The sequence below is a fragment of the Mastigoproctus giganteus genome, chromosome 3, assembly GCF_048544385.1.
Source record: "Mastigoproctus giganteus isolate SK-2022 chromosome 3, ASM4854438v1, whole genome shotgun sequence".
NCBI lineage: Eukaryota > Metazoa > Arthropoda > Arachnida > Uropygi > Thelyphonidae > Mastigoproctus > Mastigoproctus giganteus.
Window position 1 is genome coordinate 93,155,457 of NC_143577.1, and position 19,460 is coordinate 93,174,916.

Here is a 19,460-nt window from a genome sequence, read left to right on the forward strand (position 1 = left end):
CATGAGGAGTTATTTTCATTTTGATTCAATGAGGGGAGTGCCAGAAGTTTATCAAACGCTAACAGGGAGCTAAGTGATTTTGTAATAACTGAGAGCAAAGTGGAGTAGAAATTGTTGAAGTTAAACATAAGGAAGGCACCTGGGATGGACGGGATCTATGCAGTTATATTAGAGGCAGCAAAGGAAGTAAGCAAACCCTTAACCAATAATTATGGGAACTTCCTTGGACTCAGGGGAGATGCCCATGGACTAGAGGGGTGCAAATGTATCACCAATTCACAAAGAAGGTTCAAAAGGTGACAAGTAACTACAGACCTGTTAGTTTAACTTGTGTTCTGGGGAAAATAATGGAATCACTGGTTAAAGAAACATTGCAGGATCATCTAGACAAGACACAGCATGGGTCTGTCCAAGGGAGGTCTTGTCTGACTAATTTGATTGCTTACTATGTGGTCACAAAGCAACTGAATGCCAGAAATAATTTTGATATCATATACTCGAATTTCAGGAAAGCTTTTGATACTGTTGCACATGAAAGACTGCTGTACAAATTGGAGAGGTATGGCATCAAGGGTAAGCTGCTACAATGGATAAAGAGATGGTTGAGTGGGAGACAACAGAGAGTGGTAATCAATGGACACTGCTCTTCGTGGACAAATGTTATTAGTGGAGTTCCCCAGGGTTCGGTGTTGGGCCCATTGTTGTTTTGTATATTTATCGATGATAGTAGGTAATATCAGGTTTAATGTCCAAGTTTGCAGATAATACAAAGGTTGGCAGGGTTGTTAACAACAGTATGCTACTCCAACTGGATCTAGATAAGTTGGGAAAATGGGCTGAGAAGTGGCAACTGGAGTTTAACATTGACAAATGCAAAGTACTGCATATGGGTAGCAATAACCAAAGAAAAATGTACCAACTGGGTGGTACTACACTCAGGGAAGTGGAAAATGAAAAAGACCTGGGGTAATTGTGCAGCCAAATATGAGGTTTTCTGAGCAATGCAGATGAGCTGCCAGGGCAGGTCATGGATAGAGTCTTGTCAATGTTTTTTTGCTAGCAGGGACAGAGAGGTGATAATCCCGTTATACAAGGCAATGGTCAGGCCACACCTAGAGTGTGTACAGGTCTGGAGGCCTCATTTTAGGAAGGATGTAGAGTTGCTACAACGAGTACAAAGAAGGGCAACAAGATTGGTGAGGGGAACAAAGGGGTGCTCTTACCAAGAAAGGCTTAAGTCCTGCAAATTGCAGCACCTGGAGAGTAGGCACCTGCAAGGTGATCTGATTGAGGTGTATAAGGCCTTGAATAGGTTGAGCAAGCTGAATGCTGATGGAATTCTTCATCTTGCTCAGACTATGAACCTGAGGGGGCACAGTTTCAAATTGAGGAAAGATAGTTGTAGAATAGATGTGTGGAAATTTGCCTTTTGTCAGCGGGTAGTTGATTGGTGGAACAGGCTTCCATCTTTTGTTGTGGAAGCTAATAGCCTAAATAAATTTAAGGCTGAGCTGGACAGGCATTTGGAATGAATGAAGGGATGAAATGGGAGGGGTTTTTTTTTGGCTGATGCTGCATAAGCTTGCTTTCTTGCATCATATGCCTCTACTAATGTTAATGTTAGATTCAGTTGGTCTAGTATCGTCTCGGACAAGTGTCCTCTATTGTCCATGTGGTCTGATCCCCACAAGGGACGATGCGCATTGAAGTCACCAAGGATACAAAAGGGTGGTGGTATTTGTCTTATGAAGTCTTTAGTTCTTTGAACATTCACATCTTGTTAGGTGGACGGTACAGAGATGCTAGAATTAGAATTTGCCCAACTGATACACGTACATCAACAGCTTCTAAGTGGCTCTGAAGCGGAATTTTTCTAGAAGGTATTTTACAGTCAACTAGAATTGTGACGCCTCCACATGCAGATAATGAAGAGTTTCTATCTTTTCAGTAAAATGTAAAATTTCTGATTGATGGAGTTACTTGTGGAGTTAGATTAGTCTCTTGTATGCAAACAGTTATAGGACCATATCGGAAGATTAAATCATTGATGTTATCGGTATTGTGCATAAACCTCTATAATTCCATTGAACAATGTTCTGCATTATTGGGGTTTGGGGAGGGAAGGCGAGTCTGTTTCTTGTGAGTGGTTTGCTTTTGACAGTCATATTTCATTTTATCATTTCTAGGAAAATTAGGACATCTGGGATCTGTACTCTTCTACGTCATCAGTTTTACCTGATGAAAATCCAGTCTCACATCATCTTCTGCATGAAGATCAAGGACTGTTTCATTATGTGTAGCTATATTTTCAGAGTCCATTCTATTTGAGTTATGTAATTCAGTGGCTTGTTGACTTTGTGATTTATTTGACATTTTATCACATGATTTGATTTTAGGCAGAACTGTGATAGGGGTATTACTTATTTCATCAATTAGAACAGGTTTGGTGGTAGTTTGAGGTGTTGATAGCACAGATCATGCCCATTCTGCAATGCATGTATTGGGTGGAATTGATACCTCAGTTTTGGTTGAAACAGCTTGGCACTTTTGTGTAACGGAAGCATACATGTTTTTTGGGATTGTTGACTTTGTTTTCTTTCATCTTGATATGTGACCTTATTCTCGATCTTATACTTTTGTATTCTTTTTTCAGTTTTCCAGAGGTTGCATAATTTTGAGTATGCTGGATGTCATTCTTGCAATTTGGGCATTCCAGAGCCTTTGCAGTACACTCTGTTTATGAATGGTTTTTTGACCTGCAATTAGAACAAGTAGTTTCGCCTCTGCATGTTGTTTGGGAGTGACCAAACTTTTGGCACTTGAAACATCTTAAAAGAGTTTGGAATGTATGGTTGGATACGGCAGTTTAGGTAGCCTGCTTTAACTGAGGTCAGAAAATTTGGTGTACTAAAGGTCAATATAATATTACCTGTGTTGGAACAAGTTTGTCATCCTTCCGTATCATAATTCTTCTTGTCTGAGTTACTTTTTGTTCTAGTAATTTCATGATTATCTCCTTTTCGATCACGTTCAATAAATCCCACTCACTCATTACTCCTTTGGAGGAGATCAAGGTGTTATGCGGTGAGACTTTTATTGGGATTCTGCTTATAGATGACATTTTTAGTAATAATTCTGAATGCCTTGCTTGAGTGGTCTCAATTAAAAGATCTCCTGATTGGAGTCTTTTCACCCTTTTCGGTGTACCTGCTGCATTCTCGAGACATCTCTAGATGACAAAGGGAGAGAGTATGCTTAGCAGCTGAGTCAATAAGGAATGTATTATCAAAAAAGCTGGAAGTTCTGATTTGTTACAGACCTTTTTTGTTCTTTTTGGAAGATTGAGAGTCTTCCATTCTGCAGGTCTCAGAATGTTGAAAGCCTGTTGGCTCTAGTGGTGGACATTAGCATTAGTAGAGGCATTTGATGCAAGAAAGCAAGCTTATGCAGCATCAGCCAAAAAAATAAATAAATAAAAAAAATAACCACTTCCACTTGACCCCTCTGTTCATTCGAAATACCTGTCCAGCTGAGCCTTAAACTTATTTAGGCTATCAACTTCCACGACAAGGGATGGAAGTCTGTTCCACCAACCAACCACCCGCTGGCTAAAGGCAAATTTCCGCACGTCTATCCTACATCTGTCTTTCCTCAATTTGAATTTATGCCCTCTCAGGTGATTATTCTGAGCAAGAGGAAGAATCCCATCAGCATTGAGCATGCTCAAACCATTCAAGGCTTTATACACCTCTATCAGATCACCTCGCTGGTGCCTAGTCTCCAGACACTGTAATTTGCAAAACTTAAGCCTTTCCTCATAAGAGCACCCCTTTGTTCCATTCACTAATCTTGTTGCCCTTCTCTGTACTCATTCCAGCAGCTCTACATCCTTCTTGAAATGAGGCCTCCAGACCTGTATACAGTACTCTAGGTGTGGCCTGACCATTGCCTTATACAAGGGAATAATCATCATCATGCATCACAGTCCATTGTTGCTCCTTTTAGCCCTGGGAGTGAGAGCTTTTCCTCCCAGGTTTCCAGCCTCACCGCGTGGAGGCAGGAGTGGTGCCACCTAGTGGCCAAGTGGCTAGAGAAGTTAGTTTGTTACTGCAAAATTAATAAATATACTAGGAAAAGAAAGGTTTTCCTTTCTGGGTTCTTTACTTAGGATCTGTTAAGTACAGAACCACTTACAAAGAAATGAGGATGAGAAAAGCACTGAAAAGAAAGGCAGAACGAAATCACTGAGAAAGATTACTATATATCACTTAGGAAAATCGCTTGGCAATGCCAAGATGTACTCCACATTGGAGTATACTTTTCCGAAATTGATTAGCGTTGTTATAATGAAATGAGTAAACCATGGAGAGAAAGGACTATCGGTAAGGCATTCTACTTTGTTGTATTGTATGAAAAGAATGTCTGAAAATATTTTTGAAAGATACTTTTTTTATGCAGCATTGGAAACAAAAAAAATTATATGAAAAAATAATATGGTAAGTGGTAACATTTTATGGTGTTATAGATTATTATGTAATTACATTCAAATATTGTTTTGTTTAACAGGTCAACAAGAAAAAGAAAGCATCAAAAAATGCATGATCAACACATGGATATTGCAGGTTCTCAAGCTAATTTCTTTTATGGTGCTCCTGCTCCGTATGCAGAAAGTATTGCACCTTCTCATCATAGTACTTATGCTCATTATTTTGATGATGAAGATGATGAAGGTTGGGAAATGCCAAACTTTTACAATGAAACATATATGCAAGGTAGTTATATAGATGATTTAAGCTAAACTGTTATAGAATTGATACCAGAACTAAACTTCTTTCACTTAGTTTCCTGTTTAAAGAAATTGCTTTAAAATATATTAGCATATGAACATACAGAGGATATTCAAGTATTCAATAAGTTATCTACCAGGAGTGTGTGTGTGTGTGTGTGTGTGTGTGTGTGTGTGTGTGTGTGTGTGTGTGTGTAATTTTGTCTTACTCTCACAAATGTCTGTCCAGTAATAAACATGCAGGTCCAGTTCAATATAGTTAAGTACTGAGGAGATTTCAAGTAATTTAAATCTAACCTTAATCATGTCTTTACATAAGATGTTTTCATTGTGTTTGATATCCATCAAGAATCCATGTTTAGTCTCTAGAGCAAAGTTTCCAGCATTCCCCACATACTTCTCTTTCAACCCATGCATGGTACTAAGTTTTGATACCTTTCGTGTTTGGGGTTTCCATAAAAAAAAAAAAAAAAAAGTAAATTATTCAAGTTTTATACATCAGTCTAAATATTTTAGTAAATGAGAATCGCATTACAAGCAGTTTACAAAATTTTTGTTCACATGCTCATTGTTTGTGTAAACAAGAACCAGGTAAAAGGTTTGTAACACGATGCTTATTTATTAAAATACAGTTGAACTTGGTTATAACGAGCATCAAGGGATCGACAAAATTTCCTCATTATAACTGTTACTCGCTATATCAGTGATAACAGAGATGAGAAAACCCCCTGGGGCCATTAGACAATGAACACTTTATATATCAGCGATGAGTTAAATCTACCCCCATTTTTTAAATTCTCAATAACTTGATAAAAAGATGATTCAAAAAACAAAAGAAATATTAGAGGGAAAAAAATAAGTTATAATATAAAAATAATATAATACAAACCTACATATTATTTGTATTAATATGCTTGTATAAATTACAATACACTTAGTACTAAACACAAATTTATTTCTCTGTAATTAAAAACAATACTATTTAATAATAAACACAATTTCAATTAGTCTTTATTTATGAATCTTAAAATTGATGTTTGTTTTAAAGATTTCACTTTGATATATATTTAAGTTTCCCCTTAAAACATGCAACACATTAAAAGTCCCATTACTTGCCTCAAGTTCCTTCAAAAAAATTGATTGTGTCCATTGCACCTCAGCTTGGGAAATTGTCGGCACTGATTTTGATTCACTTTCACTTGTCATCACATCATCATTGTCGTTATCATCTTTGTTGAGCACAGCATCTACAATGTCGCTCTCTGTAGGAAGACACTAGTTAACAAGTTGTCACTGACTCATAAAAATTCATTGATGTTATCTGTATCGTTACGTAGCAACCATTCGGATAATGGTAATTTGTTTTCTTCATTTCCATCATCTTCATCTACAATTGAAATTTCATTAGAATTTAATTTTGATTTCTTGAAGCAATTCGATATGATTGTCAAAGTAACATTGTTCTACACATCATGCAATAAATTTATAGCATCTAATATCGATATAGACTTGGTAAGTTTCTTTTACTGATCAGATGTAGAACTAGAAATCTTTTATAAAATCCTTTCAAACTCTTGATTACACCTATGTCCATTGGTTGTAAAACTGATGTCGCATTGGGAGACAGAAACACCAGCTTAATTTGGACAAACTTTGAATCTAGAGATGTAGAGGACAGTTATTAACTAACAAAATATTTTTCTTTTTGAATAGCTCCTTATTCCAATCATTTGCATATTGCCAAAAAAAATATATCTGAAGTCATCCAAGCTTTCTTGTTTGCAGTGTAATCCACAGAAAGTTCCTTATGTTTTTGAAACACTAAAGTTTTAATGATTTTCTGATAACAAGTTTTTTTTTTTATCATTTTCTGCCATATTTTCGCATAAAAGTTTCTTGTATGCACAAATATATATTTATTTTGATTCACTATATATTTTTATTTTTCCAACTAACACATTTTCCCCCATTTGAATTTAAATGTATTGTCAGGTGTAAAATTATTAAAAAGTCCTGTTTTGTTGGCATTATAGATGCCTTCGTCATTGAAATCTTTCCTGATTTTTGCCCAAACATGTTCAATCCATTCATTTGCCATTATTGGATCTGCAGATCAAGATTCTCCACTAATTTTTGCATAAACATCGATCCAGCCAACCATTGTTACATACAAAATTGTCTCGTCCAAATTGTTCAGCAAGTTTTTCCACTTGAGCCTTCAAGATCGGACCATCTATTGAAAATCCAGCACTTTATGTGGTGAACCATTGAATCAATGTTTCATCAACATTTGTAACCTCACACTTTCTAAAATTTTTTTTTTTTTTTTTTCAGTTATGTTCTTTTCCAGTGCCGATATGTAAACATCTTTATTCTTCCACAATGTCGATACACTTGAAGATGACAAAGAAAACTTTTTACACACTTCAACATTTTTTGCACCATATTCTAACTCGCAAATAATTTTAACTTTTTCGTGAATCGAGAGACACTTTCTTTTGTTAGTAGATATGATTCTAAAGGAAGGGCTCATCGCTAATTGATTTTACTTTAAAATGATAAAGTTATCTGCATACAAATTTCTTAGAAGCCAGAAGTGCATACAACATTCTTAGAAGTCCCGAAATAAATTTATAGTTCAGTGAATACAAGACAATTTGTAAATAGGGTAATGCAACATGTGGAATGCCAGTGCACTATTGTATAGCCCCCATCCCCAGAAAGACAAGGTCAAACTGGCCGCTAATCTGCTAATCCAGTCATAAAGCTAAGTCGGCCTTTTCATTTTTGTTTATTCCAAGAATTGGGTTTTTGACTACCTGAATATTTGCATAGTTACCAAAATTTGTTTGGTATGTCCGTGTAGTACACTCGTTATAACAGCGAGTGATTGTATGGGAATACGCATAGATTAAAATCATTATGGCTTTTGCTCGTTACAGCTGTGATCTTGTTATTTCCATACTCGTTATAACCAAGTTAGACTGTATTCATCATGGTAATAAAGTGTTGGAATAGTTTATTCCTCAACAGATTTAAAACATGGATGTTACGAAACTGGTGCATCAGATCCTCAAAAGGCAGAGGGTTGTGATTAATGGATATTCTTTGGACGGGTGTAAAGTCAGAAGTGGGGTCCTCAGGGATCGGTTATTGGACCACTGTTGCTTCTGATTTTCATAAGCAATATCGACGATGGGATAGAAGGCTTGATGTCAAAATTTGCAGATGACAAAGATTAGTAGAGTAGTTAATGATCGGTATCAAGCAGTACTTCTTCAGGATGGCTTGAACAGACTGCAAAAATGGTCAGAAAAGTGGCAACTATGTTTTAATTCAGCAAAAGGCAAGGTCTTACACTTGGGGAATAGCAACCCCAAAATAAATTATACACTTGGTGGGGTTGTATTAAAAACAGTAGAGTCTAGAAGAAAGGGATTTGAGCATAATAATATGGGCAGATATGAATTTTTCTGAGCAGTATAAACAAGCAGGAAAGCTTCTATTGATGATTATATATTGATGGTGTTCTATTGATGATTTATCAAACATTGTCCTGTAATATTAGCATTAGCAGAGGCATAGGATGCAAGAAAGCAAGCTTATACAGTACCAGCAAAAAAAATTTTTAAAAATTCCCATTTCCCCATAGATATAGAGGTCATAGACCCATGTATAAGGCAATTGTAACACCATATTTGGAATATGGCTAAAACAAAAGTAATGATGAACAAGTATGCCACGGAAAGGGAAATAATGATTGAAGGAGCAGTAATTGAAAAGGTGGAGTCATATACTTATCTTTAACAAGTTATTAGCTGTAATAATGATAAATGGCTGGAAGTCAAGAGAAAAATAAATTTTGGATGGATAGCATTCAGGAAATATAGTCACATACTGAAGAGCAATATCCCAGTTTGTCTGAAACGTAAAATAATGAATCAATGTATACTCCCCACCATGACTTATGGAAGTGAAACTTGGGCACTCACCAAAAGAATGGAAGAGAAGCTGAGAACTACACAGCCAAGAATGGAATGAATTATATTGGGAATCAGACTGTTAAATAAGAAGAGAAACACATGGATTAGGCAGCAAACTCAAGTAAAGGACATTCTTATCAAAACTAAAACGGTCTTGGGCAGGACACATAGCTCGAAGACATGATGACAGATGGACTAAGACAATAACAGAATGGTACCCAAGAGGAGCTAGAAGAAAACCTGGAAGACAAAGGCGGAGATGGATAGATGAAATTCGTGAGTTTTTGGGTAGTAAATGGATGGCCAGTGCTCAAAACAGAAGGAACTGGAAAGTTGCTGGAGAGACCTTCATCCTGCAGTGGATTGAAAATGGCTGATGATGATGATTTGGAATACTGCATTCAAGTATGGAGACTTCATCTGAAAAAATACATTGAGCTTCTTGAAAGGGTCCAAAGATGGGAAAATCGCATTGAGATTGGCAAATGGGCAACCATGAGGAAAGACTGAAATATGGGCTACTGAGTGGAAACCAGGCACCTCAGAGGTGACCTAATTGAGGTTTGTAAGGCTCTGAGAGGGATTAGTAAAATGAACAAAGACAGAATTTTCACTGTTATAGAGAATTCCAGAACTCATGGGCATAAATTAAAATTACAGGGAAAGAGGTTTTGACTATATTGGTAGGAAGTTTTCTTTTAGCCAGTATAGATCACTTGAACAAGTTGCCTTCATGGGTAATTGGGACTGAGTTCAAATAAATTCATAGGTCAACTGGATAGTTATCTATGTGAGGAGGGAAGCAAATAATTATTTTCTTACCTACTCATATTCTTTTTTTTTTTTTTTTGGCCAGTGCAGCAAAGCCTCTGACCTTGCACTGTATGGCTATTACTATTAATAATATATTATATATACTGTATTATTATCAAAATTTTGGCACAAAGGGAATGGAGTGGACCAGAAGTTAATCACCAATGCATGAAAGCTGCATATAGTGGTGATTCCCTTTATAAATACCAGATAAAGTTTTCTCCAAAGCAGTTTAAGAATCCATGGAAAATAAACCCTGTTCAGGACAACCAACAGAAATGACAACTCCAGAAATATGCCAAAAAAAAACGAAGGCCTGGTTATGTAAGATAAACATATTAATGTGTCTATGATTGTCAGAGAATATATTTCTGAGGGGGTCTGACCATCTTCCACAAACACTTGGCATGTCAAAAGTCAATTCTCTCTAAGTGCCAAAAAAAATGCTCACCTCTTTAGAAAGAGTGCTGGGCTCAAATTTGTAAGGAAAATTTACACATACATGATGCAAATCCATGAGGGTTTTTCCTAAGAACTGTAACTGGCAATGAAGCATTGGTTCACCGTGAGGATCTGGAAACAAAACAGGAGTTCATGCAATGGAGACAACCACAGGTCAACCACCACCACCAAAAAATTCAGGACTCAATGCTACAGCAGAGGTAGGAATATTAGTTAGTTAGTTATTTGGTTTTTAGGAGCATTAGCAACTAAGGCCATATTGCTCCGGGATATGCGGTGGTCATTCCCTGACCTTTCCGCATCCTCCGTATTTGGTGGTGACGGGCTCGAACCCTGGTCTAATCAAGAAGCGTATGCTACACACTGCTGCTCCTTCCCACCTGGCTACGGAGGCACCCTGGTAGGAATATGGAAGGAACTCTTTTTATGAAAACAGCCACTGGAAATGCCTGTGCTGATGTTCTCAAAAATTTAAGAGAAGACTGAAATTGACACAAGTGACTATTCATAGCAGTGCTACTGTACACAAGTCCCATAAAAACATTTGCTGCTCTGAGTGATTCTGGGTTCCAGGAGTTAAACTACCTACCCCATAGCCCAGACTTATCTCCCCCCCCAAGTGATTATTTCCTCTTTGGAAATTTGCAAAAACACTTATATAGACATCAATTTTTTCAAGAGATTACTATCTTAAGGAAGCTGTAAGGCTTTTTTAGATACCAGGATAATGAATTTGATTTTTTTTTTATATATTTTCTCTTTGCCCAAAGCGAACATGGTTGTACTCAAAAGGATGTATATTGAGAAAAAAATATAGTGACGTTGTTTCTTTTTTACCAAGTTGGCTAACTTTCCGAGCGGCTGTCATATCAAATATCTCTTATACATAAGATTCTTAATACTCAAACTGTAGTGAAGTGAATCATAAATATTGATATATGAAGAATACAGGAAGGAATTAAATAGCTCTGAATCAGTAACAGTCCAGAAAGAGTCTGAAAACTACTCCATAGGTCATATTAAAGTAAAGCTGAGGAATTTAATATTTTCATTGCAAAGGGGCGGGACATTCATAACAATAAAAAAAGAAAGATTATTCATCATGGTCTTTTTTTGTTGTCTATTTAAATGTGTTCATAGTCCAATTTTTTTTTTTTTTTTTTTCATGAAAATCCCAAACACATTAGACCTATAGTACTGTGCATGGGTTGAAGGTCGGGAAGACAGAAGTAACTTATTGACATTAGACTTGAATTTCTGCATATTGTAATTTTAAGGAAATACATGTGAAAGGATGTTATTCCAGAAATCTGAAGTTCAAGGGATAAATGAGGAAGAAGAAAAGTTGGTTCTGTAAGTTTGAAGTTGGACAGTAAATGGATATTGATTAATTATGGCACATATTTGGACTGGTTTGGAAAAGAGAGGAAGAATTACAGAAGTCAATTCAGAAGAACAGTGCCCATGGAAGTATTTATAGAAAATGCATGGAACAGAAATAGAATATCTATGACACAGAGAGCAGAGAGACTTAAGATGCATGTCATTAATTAACCTGATTGCCCTCTTTTGAATGGAATCTAGAATCCCGAGAGAGATTTTGGTGTCTTTATGCCAAGATAGACCTTTAATAGGGATAAATGATCTTGTCTAGAAATCTGAGCATCAAAGATAAGCATAGGAGCTATAAACACTTTTTTGTGAGATATAAGATCAGACTGAATTTTAGAAGGATTGAAATTAACTAAGTTTTCTTTGTCCTATTGGAGATCAGTACTTAAAGAAATTTTGGTGGAAGTTCAAGAAGTTGAATCCATTTGTGCAGGATAAGGTTTCTCTAATTGGAGGGTGACGTGCTCTCACCAAAGGTGTGGTTAGGATTTCCAGTCAATGGAAGAAGGTCATTAATATACAAGAGAAAAAGAGTGGGAAAAAGAACTGAGAACTGAGCCTTGAGGAATACTAGCATGGCAAAGTTAGAAGACAGTGAGCCACCTACCATCACTCACAGAGAACAGTCAGAGAAAACTGGACACACAATTTCAAAAATATCACTGGTGGATCTGCACTGACAGAATAACCATATTGGCGTACATTGATCAGATGGAAGGGTTCAAGATAGTTTGAGTTGATGGTTAATAGATTTCTCCATTACTTGAAAAAAGTAGAGGTAAGTTTAATGGGATAACAATTGGATGGAAGGGATTTATCACCCTTTTTAGGAACTGGCTGCATATGAGCAAATTTCCAAGAAGAAGGAAAAACCAGTGGAATAAGTAAGTGTAAAAAGCAACAAAACAGGAGTAAGCTTAGGAGCACAGGAATAAGTGGAGAAATACCTTTAGAACTTGGAGCTTTCTTGGCATCATGTTTGTTCGAATTTCTTCTGACATTCTTTTTACGGAGGATCACAAGAGGCATTGAGTTCAGTGTACTAGGAATGGTAGGAGGTGATTCCCCAAGTTCTTAAATACACGAGTTAGAAGAAAAGTAGGATACCAGTAATTTGGCTTTATCTTTAGCTGAGGTAATAGAACCATCAGGTTTAACAGAGGTGGAAATACAGATGAATAAAAGGTGTTGCCAATAACTTTGGTAAAAGACAAGAGTGCTTGACTACTATTAGAACAAGAAGAACATTTTCTTCTCTTGGGTTGTTCAAAATCATGTGGACTGATTAATAACTGCTTTACAGTTGCAAGCTTTAGAGAGGGAAGACATGTATTAAGTAATGAATTTTTGGATATCGTTACACACAGCAAGAATATACCCAGCTCCTTGACATAATATGCCCTTGATAATGCCCTCCCCCAAATACACACTACTCAAACTCCCTTAGTCACTGTCTAGCAGAGTAGAGACAGCAAGATTATTCATTAGCTGATCCAAATGTCCCCTAGAGAGAGTTAACAATAGGTTCAGTCCAGTGGACTATCTAGCAGCCAGCCTGTGAACACCATTTTAAAGCTGTGCCCTTGAAATGTAAGGAAGGAAGGTTTTATCTCACCATAATCCTATCGTAACCTCAAAAGACATCAGTCATATTGCATAATGAAAGAGATGGGCATTACTGGATCTTTGCTCTGGGGACTAAACATGGATTTCACCACTTCAAGCCTCCAATAAGCAAAATGGTGGTATTGCATCAGTTGATGAGAGTCATCTACCACTAATTTGCAAATTATAGGCAAAAAACCCAGGATAACTCCCAGGGCCAGCACTGCTTCTTCCACCTAAAAAAGCTGAGGTAGACTTTAAATGAACAAGTAAGCAACAAAATGAAAAGATTAAAACAAAAACCAGGCTGTCAGTAATACAAAAGAATTTTTTTTGTTTAGTTTACGTAACTACAGAAATATCTACCATAAAATTATTTTTTGTTTATTTATTTTTTTAGATGGCCTTCATTCGGCTAAAAATAATACCTTAGGACATAGTAATCCCAATCTGTATGGGAACAAAGATGAGCTATACGACAGACTACGCAGGCATCAATATCAAGGGAAAAAAGGAGGTATGATTTAAGTTCATTATTCCAACTCCCAGTTTAATTTATATTAGGATGAATTATTGTACTTTTTGCCTAGATTTAATATACGAGGTCTGTGTACAAAGTAAATGGATTATGCTCATTGCTCAAGGTTGAAACAGAAGAGTACACTGCAACAACAAAGCATAATGTGTTTAGACATGTCTCATCCTTACCTCACACAATAAGCTATTCACTTTCTTATGGCAGTCTGTTATTATCATCCAATAACAACGATGTCAGTATGTACTGAACAGTGTGTGTGTGTGTGTGTGTGTGTGTTAAATTTTACTTTTAAAATTGGAAAAACCTCAAGCGAAACATTTGATCTTAAGATAGAACATGGGAGGCTTTACAATGAGCTGCACGCGAGTTTTTTTTTAGCTGATAGCATTGTTTTAAAGAGATTAGGGAATGCCAACAGTGATCCAGCCCTCTGCTTCAACAAATGATAAAATTATATCCTAAGTGTGAACTTTGGTATCAAAAGAGACATTTTAGAACAAATTGACTGAAGGTTAACAGTTTGTGAAATTTCTGAAGAAACTTTTCTCCACTGGATCATGTCATTCTATTTTAATGAAATAGAATGACATGATCCACAGTACATGCAGGCACAAACTTTGTATTTCTGTAAAGTTTATCCTAATTGTAGTTTTTGGCAAACATAGAATCACTGAAGTCAAACAACTCCTGTTTACCAGATACGGCTCAATTTCCGTGAATTTCAAAATTGGCTTTGCAGAAGTGTTTCTGGGAGTAAAAAAATCATTAGACTATGTGCATTGCCTTGGAAGGACACTGTTTTGATTGAGACTATTTTTGGCATACAGTAATAAGGATAACATTTTGTTTAGGTTTTTTTTTTATTTACTGAAAGCTTTGGCAAAAGAAACAAATAACTGAAATGAAAATATATAATTAGTACAAACTCGTAAAAGCAGAATTAAGAAGCATATTAAATCTGAGGCAGTGCATCCAGTTGACATGCATGGCCAGTAAAACATTGAGTCAGTTTGATGTGACAAACAATACACTAGGAAAACAAAAATGAGAGTAGGAGTGTGTTATAGGCCTAATGACTGTGATGAGTATAACAAACAACTATACAGAGAAAGAGTGGACCATTAAATAAAATTTATAATTGAGATTATAACTTTCCAGATACTGACTGGAACTTGTGAGTTTGTTCACTCAAAAATAGCAAGGTTTTTGTGATTTATTAGATGTCTGTTTTCAACAGCAGCATGTTAGAGAGGGAACAAGAGGAAGCAATACTCCTCATCTGATTATCAACAGCAATTCTAAATGTATTAAGAATATTCTGGTAAATGACCCCTCTGGGTGACCATAGTAACAATGTGCTGATGTGGGATTTACTTAAAGACATTACTACTCTAAGGGGAAAAGAATAGGGCTTTTGATTTCATAAAAGTGACTACAGTGGTCACAAACAGTTTAAATTCTATACAGTGGGACCATCTAATGATGTTATTACCAACAGCAAATTATAAATTGGGAAGCATTCAGGGAAGTAATTATAAATTACTTCCCTGAATACAACTAGGAAATATTGTTCCAGGCTTAGACCTAAATAAATGTCAGATGAACTGGTGAGACTTGTGACAGAGAAGAAAAATGCATGGGATGCATATAACTTATCAAGTGATACAAAAGCCTGTGGTAGATATAAACTGTCTGTAATCAAGTCACAAAGGAGGTTTGGCAAGCAAAGAATGCCAAGAAAAGCAGTAAAGACTTCTTTGCTTATATTAACAGTAGAGAGAAGGGGCGAATCACATTGTTCCACTTGATATTGATGGTTTAACTGTTGATGATCCTGCTCAGGTTGTGGACAAACTGAAGATGTATTTTCCCAGTGAAAAAGGAACTGGATGCAAAAAATAATTTTGATATTATATACTTAAATTTCAGGAAAGCTCTTGATACTGCTGCACATAAAAGATAGCTATACAAATTGGAGCAGTGTCGCATTAAGGGAAAGATACTGCTTTGGATAAAAGGATGGTTGAGTGGACAAAATCAGAGTGGTTAGTAATGGATACTGCTCTTTTTGGATGAATGTTATTAGTCCAAAAAGAGCAGTGTCCCATGGTTCAGTGCTGGGCCCATTGTTATTTACAATATTTCTTAATGATATTGATGAAAGATGAAGCTATATGCCGGGCTCTGGAGCCCGGCATATAGCTTCATCTTCTCCTTCAGATAGTTGGCTTGAGCTATAAAGCTTAATTACTCTTCTAGGCACACACACCAAGATACATGGTCTGCCTGATGCTTCTCAAAGAGAGCCCCAGCATGACAAATGGGTGGCTTCATCACACTGAGCCACCCCTTAAGGAGCAAGATGAGACTTCTGCTTGAAGACCTTAAGCTTATGTTCCCTGTAGGTGTCTCCCCCCCCCCCACAAAGAACACAAAATCATCTGCATAGGCAAGCATGTTAACTCCATCCACATCATGACTAACTAGAAATTGATTAACACAACTGATCAGAATATAGACTACGGGACCAACCGCTGAGGGCAGACATGCTCAAGGCTATGCCTTTCTTCAGCATAGGCATTCTAACAATAACCTACCTATTTTGAAAATAGTCATGGATGAGGCTAAACAGGTTGCCTGAGCAAAGGTATGCTCTAACCCTGCAAAGGATACTCTCCCACCTCAGGGCATTGAATACCCCTCAAAGTCCACAAATAATTCCAGGACGTAGACTGGGATTTCATTCTATGTAGATATAATCTACATAGTCATTCATTGGCATGAATGACTATGTAGATTATAGCATCCTCCAAAGAGGATGCCTTTCTTAAAACAAAACTGCTAAGGAGAATCCAGACTCTGAGCACCATAATGCAGTATCAAGCACTCAAGCTTCTTACCCAGTATCGGCAACACCACTATTCACTGATATGAACAAAGCTCATTCATGGACTTCTCTGGGCTTTTGTGGATTACCCTCAACACTGCTGTCTTCCATAAGCAGGAATTATGTAAATCCAGCAAATAGCCTGGACATGCCTCACTGAATCTCTTAGTTACCACTTCCTCTGGGAAATTAGGACCAGGGCCTTGACATCCCCAATCTGTGACAATGCCTCAGTTAGCTCAGCTGGAGAAAAGGGAGTCTCACTCTTCTCATTATGTACAATCTATTATCATTGACAATCTTCAACTGGGACTCACCGTCCTAAAGTTTTTCACTATTGTCAAAGGTTTTGTTAGCCCAACAATATTGCTGCCTTTTATTACAGTATCTTTTCCTGCTATCAGTCATCCCACAATTTGATCCAGCTAGTTTATTTTATGTTTCCCATCAGAACCATTTAAAGTGCTCATCTCATTTCTTTCTAGTATTTCGCAACATAATTGACAAGGGGGTTGGTTAGAGCTGTTATAACTACTTAGGAAAACCCACCTCTTATTTCTGCCATCTATCTAAAAGAATGTATCTCACTCTGTGCATTCATGTCATCATTCTCCTGTACTGCATAGTCAAGAGGACTTTGTGGGCAGATATTGAATGATTTTTTGACAATACCTTCTAATGGTAGCCATGTAAAATAACTACAAGATTTCTAAAATGATTAAAAATATTATTTAGAATGTATTCTTTGTATTTGAAATTAAATTCTTGGTAAATCATATGAACAGGTATAGTTTTTCTGGTTATGTTTTTAAGATAATAAATCTTAGTTCTGTTCAACTATTAATTTGTGATTTTCCTTTTTTCTTTAGTTTAATCATGAACACATAGGCTTCCATACTGGCACATTGTTTTTTTCAGATTCAACAAGTGAAAGTGAAGATCAGCAGCAGTAGTTAAAAAAAAAAAAAAAGAACTGGCATGTGTTGTCTTCAGTTATGAAAATGCTGTGTATTTATCCATCCAAGAAGAGACATTTCATTCCTTGAAAATGCAGCAGATTGATTAAGTATCTAGATATTTCAAAGTGAGCTATGAGGAGATAATGTACATAATTGTTTTTTTTTTTCTATGTCTCGCCATAGCTTTTGAACTTCTTCCACATAGTTTGAAATATTAACTAGATACTAAAAGTAAAGGAAAGGGGTGTGTGTGTGTGTGTTAGTTCATGACGCTCAAGCTTTCCTCCTGAACTCTAGTGTGGCAATTAAGATCATTAAAATATAAAATAATAAACACTTATATAATAACAATATTTGTGAAAACATTCCAACTAATAACTTGGGCAGCAAAGTTGAATATTGTTCTTTTAGCAAATTTTATTTAACAATAGTTTTCTTTCCTGTTAAAATTTTTTCTTAATGATAATATTCACCAATAATTCTTAGAATATAGAAGAATGCATCATAAATAGATACAGTATTACCACCTATTCACAATTTATCTCTCTTTATTACTACGAGCGAGCAAGAAAATGTATTTATGGTTTATATATAATTCATATATAAAAATTAGAGTTTTCCCTACCAGTATTACCTGGGCTTAAAAGAGAAAATGATATTGTAAGTTATGACTAGGTACAGTTGAGCCAAAATGTGTCAAAATATTTTGTTGTATAATCTACTTAGAGTAAAATTTCATTTTTGAAATTTAAAGTAGAAGTATACTTTGGTTAAGTCATCATGTGTAATAAAGAAAAAGTGAATAATGTTTTGAAATTCTCTTAGTAGTAGGAGAATTTCATTGAGTTTTGATGAGACAAAACATACAGAATTCACAATTATACAACCTTTACTGCTAACAGCAAGTGCTTAATTCATAAAATGAGAACCCTTGCTGTTAACAATTTTCTATACATGGCAATTTAAGTTTTAAATTTTCATTCATGACAAATTATTTTATCCTTTAAATTATTTAAATTTAAAATTAAATTATTTTATCATAAATAAAATGCACCATCTTCCAAGCACTTCAGAAGTAATTATAGCATATGAAGTGAATAATTACCCTATTATCTGATTTATTTGTTCAGCCTTCGAACTATATTTATTGATAGGATTTTTTTTTTTTGTTTGAAATCAATTTTTTCTGTTTATGAAAAATGGTGCAGCAAACTCTAAGTCAGAGTAAACAAATTCCTGTTTGTGGCTATATACAGAATATAGAAGATACTTTATTATTATACTAAAGTGTAGTCTAATGGTGTGCCACCATAAATTTCAGGTTCCTTTGTCTTATTTTATATAATTTAGTATTATCTCACTGGTGGATTTTCACAGTGATATTATCAAAAATTAAATCTCTTTACATTTTTGTCCATTATAAGTTTCATCTGTCAATAGAAAGGTTGCACTGTTACATTTATATGTAATCTTTTAAAGAAATCAAATTGAATAATGATTTCTTCCTTGATTATTTTAACTGTTACACTATGAAATGTTGATGATACACATCATTAAAAGAAAGTTTCTACTTGAAGTTATTCTTATTCTCAAATATTCAGTAAATCTAAAATTTTGATTACTAGAATTTAGTCTGTTGAAAAGCCATCATTGTTAGAAGGCAGTGAAGGCAATATTTTGACAAAAATGTTCATAGGCAATTGCCACTTAAATGTATTATACTTCATATTTCACTTATACGTACGGATGTGCATATTTTCTCATTTGAACTGGGCAAGAAATACTTGTGGAATAACAAAGAAAGTTCTCAGAAGGAATATAACAATCAAGAAATAATTTATTTTTATACATTGGTTTTTTTGTAAAATGAAATGATCGGTAATGAAGTTTGAAAAAGTATTGGATATATGATAGTTTCTATATAATTTTGATTTCTATTTGCTATTATCTCAGATTTCAAGAGAAAAAGTAACCTCAGCACATGAAGTACTCCATTAAATCCAGTAGTAATCCAATATGTTATTTCTATGTGGTA

At 35.6% G+C, this 19,460-nt stretch overlaps 1 protein-coding gene across 1 annotated transcript in view; it reads left to right on the top strand.

Annotated features, from left to right (window-relative positions):
- LOC150088154 (uncharacterized) overlaps nt 1-17,806 on the top strand; it is a 611,850-nt gene extending 594,044 nt beyond the window's left edge. The window contains exons 53-55 of the mRNA XM_090369355.1: nt 4,567-4,772; nt 13,442-13,558; nt 17,385-17,806. Coding sequence (XP_090225481.1) covers nt 4,567-4,772; nt 13,442-13,558; nt 17,385-17,419 — 358 coding nt within the window. The 3' untranslated portion in view covers nt 17,420-17,806. The remainder of the gene's footprint in view (nt 1-4,566; nt 4,773-13,441; nt 13,559-17,384) is intronic.
- Nucleotides 17,807-19,460: the final 1,654 nt, after the last annotated feature.